The sequence below is a fragment of the Parasteatoda tepidariorum genome, chromosome 2 (genome assembly GCF_982258835.1).
Source record: "Parasteatoda tepidariorum strain Cologne lab strain chromosome 2, Ptep-v5.0, whole genome shotgun sequence".
NCBI lineage: Eukaryota > Metazoa > Arthropoda > Arachnida > Araneae > Theridiidae > Parasteatoda > Parasteatoda tepidariorum.
This window is the reverse complement of record NC_141756.1, coordinates 129,538,765-129,546,741: the sequence shown is the minus strand read 5'-3', so window position 1 is coordinate 129,546,741 and position 7,977 is coordinate 129,538,765. Positions and strand designations below refer to the sequence as shown.

At 39.7% G+C, this 7,977-nt stretch overlaps 1 protein-coding gene and 1 pseudogene across 1 annotated transcript; both read left to right on the top strand.

Moving 5' to 3' along the window:
- Positions 1-580: 580 nt before the first annotated feature.
- On the top strand, positions 581-5,749 carry LOC147816214 (uncharacterized). The gene has a single exon (XM_087156734.1). It carries the CDS (start codon positions 581-583, stop codon positions 5,747-5,749), a length of 5,169 nt encoding a protein of 1,722 aa, XP_087012860.1.
- Positions 5,750-6,105: 356 nt separating this feature from the next.
- Positions 6,106-6,934, top strand: LOC147816213 (small subunit ribosomal RNA; annotated as a pseudogene; the record flags this gene model as incomplete).
- Between the last annotated feature and the right edge of the window lie 1,043 nt (positions 6,935-7,977).

Here is a 7,977-nt window from a genome sequence, read left to right as displayed (position 1 = left end):
GCTCTAGTTCGATCTGTGCGAACGGGGACCCGGCCGTCATGCCGGGTCCGGCGCCCTCGCCAGCCGGGGGCACCACTACCTCTGAGATTCGAAGCGCCGCTTCGAACGCTCGCTGAACGTGAAAGTAACCTGGTTGGTCCTGCCAGTAGTCATATGCTTGTATCAAAGAAGGAGGGAAAGTCTGCTGCGGCCGCAGCAGTAACTCCAGCTCCAAAAGCGTATATTGAAGTTGTTAATTCCCATTAAACATATAGATGGCGCTGTAAGCGTAAATTGAATTTAATTGTAGAACTGAGTGCTGGAAGCAGCAGTGTATGTGTAATGTGTATGAGTAACGGGCTCACGAGCGAGTCCGTAATGCTGGTACAAAATAAATGAGTAAAAAATAAATACAGTCCAATTATTGTGTGTGAGCTATTGATCTGACCAAACTGGTCAAGTGGTCCGTCGAGCCGGAGGTGAGTTAAAACCTATGGATTAAAATACGAATTTCATCACTTAAAAGGTATGTACCAGTTTTGAAATTTGATTGAGATAAATTGTGCATTGACTTTATATTGACTATATATAAATATAAACTATGTTTAAAGGAGCGAAAAAGGAGGATTTAAGGCAAATTGCCATTGAGTTAGGTGAAAATGTTACTGAGACTATGACTATTATTGAGCTAACGAACTTAATAAAAAACAACGAAACATTTGTTAAAGAGCCAGAACTTGCTACTGACATAGCAAATACTATAATTAATGATAGAAAAGCAGAAAAGGAATCGTTGTTACAGTTAGAAAAATTTAAGTTTGAGAGAACAAAAGCAGAATTAGAACTTGCTAAACTGCGAAATGAAAACAAATTTGAGAACTCCGAAAGTACTGAATCGCTGGATTCACTCGTCAAGAGTGTCCGGACTCTAACAGTTAAAGTTCCTAGTAGACCTGAAGGTTGGAGTTATTTTTTCTCATCCTTAGAAAGGGCATTTAACTCTAAAAGTGTACCCGAGAAATACAAGGCAGAAATTCTGTTAAATTTATTAGGAGAAAAGGCCACAAACGTGATTACTTATATAAAAGATAACGAGTTAAATGATTATTCTAAAGTAAAATCAATCGTAATAAGAGAATTTGAGCCCACCCCTCAATCGTGTTTAGAACATTTCAAAAATACATTCCGACAACCAAACGAAACACACGTACAATACGCGTCTCGATTGATAACAAATTATGATTATTATTTAAAATTAAGGAAGGTGTCGGATTTCGAAACATTAAAAGAGTTAATCGTATCCGACAAAATCTATCAAACACTTGACAAAGATACCGCATACCATATAAGTATGAAACAGGGAGACGATTGGTTCAAACCCTCTCAATTATCGAAAGAGATCGATCTATACTACACATCGCGTGGGAAAAAATTAGTCAATAGTTTAGAAAACGTAAAAAATCCCCACTCAAAAAATGCTTCGCGAGTATTCTTGTCAGATGCTAAAATTTCTAAATGTGTTTTATCGTGTAGTGAAAATCATCCATTATATAACTGCCCTGCTTATAAAAACTTATCCGTAAATGATCGAGTAGAAGTTGTTAAAACTAATAAATTATGCTTTAATTGCTTAGGAAATAACCACAGAGTATCAAATTGCAAAGCTAAGTATTCTTGCCAGAATTGTAAAAGGCGTCATCACGTGACTTTGCATTTCTCTCCTGAGAAAAAACCGTATGAGGCATCGGCGACTGCTAGTCGAAGCGTGCTTTCCCCCACCGCAGCTGAATTTATTACCAATCCTTCTAGAAGTGCGGAAGTTAATCAAAACAAAAACGAAGAATATTTTGCGGCTGCGAGTTTCGATTCGAATTCAATACAATCAAAATGTGTTTTGCTTAGTACGATTATTTGTTACATAAAAGATAATGTAAACAATTTAATTCCTTGCCGGGGTTTGCTTGATGTGGGTGCGAATTCGAATTTTATCAGCAAAAGATTATCTGATAGACTTAATTTAAGGAAAGAAAAAATAAATGCCTCAGTGTCAGGATTAAATGAATTGTCATTAGAAATAAAATCACGAGTGAGTACTACCATTACAAATGAGGAAGGAAATTTTAATTTAGACTTAAACTTTTTAGTTGTTCCAAGAATAATGGATTTTACCCCATCTAAACCAATTCAATGCAGTTTCCCAGAATTAAGAGATGTGAAATTGGCGGATTTAAGTTTTAACAGGCCAGGTCCTATTGATATACTTATAGGCGCGGAACATTTTTATGAAATTATGAGGATAGGGCAAATACAACCCCCTAATACAAAGTTAATTTTACAAAATACGGTATTCGGTTACGTTGTAAGTGGGAGCATACCAACAAAAAGTTATGATAGGGTTCACTGCGGATTAATAAAGGATAACACGGAATTAGAAAAGTCCATTAGTAGATTTTGGGAGCTAGAGTCCATTGGCATTAATGACGAGAATGAAAACAGCGACGAAAACGAAGCCCTTAAGAACTTTAATGACACTGTGAGCTTTAAAAACAAGCGGTACGAGGTAACCTTACCTTGGAAGAGGAACTGGCAGGAGTTAGATGATAATTTCAACATTGCAAAGAAGAGACTTGACTCCCTGATTAAAAGAATGAATCGTGATAATTCACTATACTTAGAATATTGCGAAACTTTAAAAATTTATTTGAGAGAAGGAATAATTGAGAGAGTATTGGATCATTCAAAACCAAATGATAAGCCTGTGTTTTACCTGCCCCATTTGATTGTCAATAAAAAGGAGAGGTTAACCACCAAAATGAGAATAGTGTTCGATGCTAGTGCACATGGAATCGGACAATTATCTCTGAATGATTGTTTGTTTCAAGGGGTTAATCTGAATCCAAATATCTTTTATCTTCTGATCCATTTTCGTTTAAATAGAATTGCATTTCTGGCTGATATCGAGAAAGCATTCCTCCAGATATCCTTGAGTGATAGAGACAGAGACGCTGTGAGATTTCTTTTTGGAAAGGATCTAAAACGTATAGAGATCTACAGATTCAAGCGAGTAATATTTGGAGTGAATTCTAGTCCATTTTTGTTGGCAGCTACCATTAAAAAGCATATAGAAAAATATCGTGAAGAGTTTCCATCCACAGTGCAAGTACTTGATGACTGTTTATACGTTGACGATTTGATAGCTGGAGAGGACAGTGAAGAAGCAGCCTTTGAAATTTCTAAAAGAGCGAAACAAATCATGGGAGATGCTGGAATGAACCTAAGGAAGTGGATTTCGAATGATGAAAATCTTATGACAAAATTGAATGAAGAAAGATTTGATCTACTACACCCAGAGGACCTCGAAGGAAGTCTGCATCGAGTCCTAGGCCTTTCTTGGAATCCACTTAGTGACTTTATCACCGTGGAGATAGATAGCTTGCTTGAATTTCTTCAACAGGATAAAAATACCAAGCGATTTTTGCTAATGGCTGCAGGAAGAATATTTGACCCTTTAGGTCTTCTCACTCCCTTCACCATCAGATTTAAATGTTTATTTCAAGAGATCTGGCAGAGGAAAATCACCTGGGATGAAGAGTTGCCACCCGACATTGCAAGAACGTGGAAGAAGTGGTGTACAGAAGTTTCTCAACTAAAAGATCTTAAAATTCCTAGACATGTGATGAGTCCTACAGGTGATGAGAATTTATGTGTCGAAATCCACACATTTTCAGACGCTAGTATCAAGGCCTATGGAGCCGCCGTGTACATAAAAATACGAGTCAAAGATCAAATCATTACCAATCTTGTGTCTTCTAAAACCAGAGTTGCACCCTTGAAAAAGATTACACTACCGAGAATGGAACTCATGGGTGCTGTGCTAGCAGCAAGATTAGCTAAAGAGGTGAAGAAAGTAATCGACCAAAAACATCAATCAACAAGCTTTTTCTGGACTGATGCTAAAATCGTACTCTACTGGATTCAGAGTTCAACCAAACGATGGAAACCTTTTGTGGCGAACCGTGTAAAAGAGATTCAAGCATTGACAGCCCAGACATCATGGCACCACTGTCCTAGTAGAGACAATCCCGCTGACATGTTAAGCAGAGGTGTGACTGTTGACGTTCTTCTTGGCAGTGCAAAATGGTGGTCTGGTCCTGACTTCCTTAAAGAGAACATTCCTGACGCTTATGAGGAGCAAACTGTTCATGAAGAAGAGTACCAAGTTGAACTTAAAAAGAACTGTGATTCCCATTTAGTGACATTAATTTCTATAGATAATGCTTCCCTTTTTGAGAAAATTCTTACCTTATCTAACAATTATACTAAAATTATTCATGTATTGAGTTTTCTTTTCAGATTCATTTACAATTGTAAAAATCCAGATGCAAGAAAAATTGGTCCCTTGTTAGTAAGTGAATTAAATGCAGCTGAAATTTGGTTGTTAAAATGTTTACAACGAAGTGAGTTCCCAGAGGAAATTAAAAGCTTGGAAAAAGGTAAGCCTGTTCAGAGGAACAGTAAGTTGTCTTCATTGTGCGTTTTTCTAGATGAAAATAAGCTGATGAGAGTTGGTGGTAGATTATCTCTGTCTGACTTGCCTGTTAATTCTAAGTTCCCCATCATTTTACCGGGTAAGAATTCTTTAACCACCATAATTTTGAGATATTGTCATTTAAAATATTTGCACTTGGGACCACAAGCATTATTATATCAAGTTCGACAAAAGTTCTGGCCTCTTAACGGTAGAAATAATTGTAGGAAAATTGTACATAGTTGTATCACATGTTTTAAAAACAAACCTGTTATGAGTAATCAAATAATGGCTGATCTACCAAAAGAGCGTACAAGACCTAATTATCCATTTAACATCACGGGAATTGATTTTTGTGGCCCATTTTCTATTAAGTTCAAAAACCAGAGAAAAGGGGTCACAAATAAGGTTTATGTTGCTGTTTATATTTGCTTGTGTACCAAGGCAATACACTTAGATTTTGTAACTGATTTAACTTCTCAATCGTTCATTGCCAGTCTAAAACGTTTTTTTGGGAGACGGGGCAAGTGTTCAAAAATTATGACCGATAATGCAAAAACATTTATCGGTGCTAACATTGAGATTAAGAAGTTAAGGAAATTGATAAATTGCCCAGATGAGACGTTAGCCAGTTATTTTACTAACGAAGGGATTGATTGGAAATTTATCCCACCAAGGTCACCAAACTTTGGGGGAATTTGGGAGGCTGGTGTGAAGTCGTTTAAGTTCCACCTAAAAAGAGTAATTGGCAATCAAAATTTAACTTTAGAAGAATTCTTGACAATTTTGACTGAAATCGAAGGTGTTTTGAACTCCAGACCTCTCACTCCACTTTCACCGGAGTTTGATGAATTTGAAACTCTATCACCTGGTCATTTCTTGATAGGTAGGCCCATCACCTCACTCGCTGAACCCCAACTAATAGATATAACTGAGAATAGGCTTTCTAACTGGCAAAAGATTAATAAGTATAGTCAGAGAATATGGAAGTTGTGGAAAAGGGATTACCTCAATAATTTACAGGAACGTAATAAATGGAAATTTGAAAAGAATAATGTAGAAATAGGAACCCTGTGTTTGATAAAGGAAGAGAATTTACCATCTACGCAATGGTTAGTAGGACGAATTGTTGAGGTGATGCCTGGCCGTGACAGAAAAATAAGAGTAGTGAAGTTAAGTTTACCTAATGGCAAACTACTTCAAAGAAATATTCGTGACATTTGTATTCTTCCTATAGAGTAATTGTGCAAATGAAAAATTAGCTTTAGTTTATATCTCAATGTCTGCTTTATGTCACAATGTTAATTGTATGATTCATATATATATATATTTTTCTGTATAACATTATATTGCTAATTGTGTAAAATTTATTGAAATTTGCAATTTCAATCGTGGGGAGTGTTAATTCCCATTAAACATATAGATGGCGCTGTAAGCGTAAATTGAATTTAATTGTAGAACTGAGTGCTGGAAGCAGCAGTGTATGTGTAATGTGTATGAGTAACGGGCTCACGAGCGAGTCCGTAATGCTGGTACAAAATAAATGAGTAAAAAATAAATACAGTCCAATTATTGTGTGTGAGCTATTGATCTGACCAAACTGGTCAGAAGTTGTTGCTGTTAAAAAGCTCATAGTTGGATCTTAGTTCAAGACGGGTGGTCCGCCCTCCGGTGGTCACTGCCAGTTCTGAGCATTGCCGCCGAAATTGTCCGATGATCTTTACCGGTTGTCGTTCGGTTTCGGCAATTTTACTTTGAAAAAATTAGAGTGCTCAAAGTATGCATGACGCATGAATAATGGTGCATGGAATAATGGAATAGGACCTCGGTTCTATTTTGTTGGTTTTCGGAACACGAGGTAATGATTAAGAGGGACAGACGGGGGCATTCGTATTGCGACGCTAGAGGTGAAATTCTTGGACCGTCGCAAGACGAACTACTGCGAAAGCATTTGCCAAGAATGTTTCCATTAATCAAGAACGAAAGTTAGAGGTTCGAAGGCGATCAAATACCGCCCTAGTTCTAACCATAAACGATGCCAGCCACCGATCCGGCTGTGTTCCTCAAATGACACGCCGGGCAGCTTCCGGGAAACCAAAGCTTTTTGGTTCCGGGGGAAGTATGGTTGCAAAGCTGAAACTTAAAGGAATTGACGGAAGGGCACTACTGGAGTAATGGTAAATATCTACCTTGAATGAGGAATTCCCAGTAAGCACGAGTCATCAGCTCGTGTTGAGTACGTCCCTGCCCTTTGTGCAAACCGCCCGTCGCAACATCCGATGGAATGATTTAGTGAGGTCCTCGGACTGGTGCTCGGACTGACCTCCGGGTCGAGCCGGCGTGCCGGAAAGTTGATCGAACTTGATCATTAAGAGGAAGTTAACGCGTAACAAGGTTTCCGTAGGTGAACCAGCGGAAGGACAATTGAAGATGGGTGCCAGTAGGCTCCGACATCGGCCTACGCCCGGGGATCCTTCTCTGGCGATCCCCGCCTCGACCGCAACTGTCAGTGCCCTGTGGGCGTGCCTGTTTCCCAGCCCTTCGACCTGGGGAAGAGGGAGGTCCTTTGCTGGGCTAGGCTTGAAGAGGGGGCTCGACCTGAGAGAGCTCCCCGCCCCGTTGGTGCCGATGCATTTTCCCCCTTCTCGGAGGAAAACTCTTGATTCGAAACTCTCGAACGCAAAACGACTCTAGTTGGCCGAAACGAAAGTACCACTCCGAGCAGTGGATCACTCGGCTCACGGGTCGGCTAAAAACGCAGAACATGTGGTTGGTCTAATGACCAGTGGTGCGAAGATCCCATCTGTGGGATAAGGACTGATAGCCCTAAGTCACCATCCCTTTTAGGCAATTAAAGATGGGTGCAAGTAGGCTCCGACTTCGGCCTACGCCCGGGGATCCTTTACTGGCGATCCCCGCCTCGACCGCAACTGTCAGTGCCGTGTGGGCGTGCCTGTTTCCCATCCCTTCGTCCTGGGGAAGAGGGAGGTCCTTCGCAGGGCTAGGCTTGAAGAGGGTGCTCGACCTGAGAGAGCTCCCCGCCCCGTTGGTGCCGACGCATTTTCCCCCTTCTCGGAGGAAAACTCTTGATTTGAAACTCTCGAACGCAAAAACGACACTAGTCTCTGAATGTGATTGGCGCATTGTGGATTCATTTGGAACACGTGGTTGGTAAATTTTTAGTACATGAGTGGGTCGAATGACCAATGGAGCGAAGAGGCCATCTGTGGCATAATGACTGAACGCCCTCAGTCAGAATCCCTTTTAGTTAGTCATCAGGAGACCGTCGTGATTTTTTTTCATGTCTTATTTGATCGTGTGTGCGAATTTCTGAATTGTTTTTTTTTTCCTAAGTCTTCCGTTGATCGTGTGTGCGAATTTCACAATTTTTTTTTTCTTCATGTCTTTCCTTGATCGTGTGTGCGAATTTCTAAATTGTTTTTTTCTTTCATGTGTTTCGTTGAACGTGT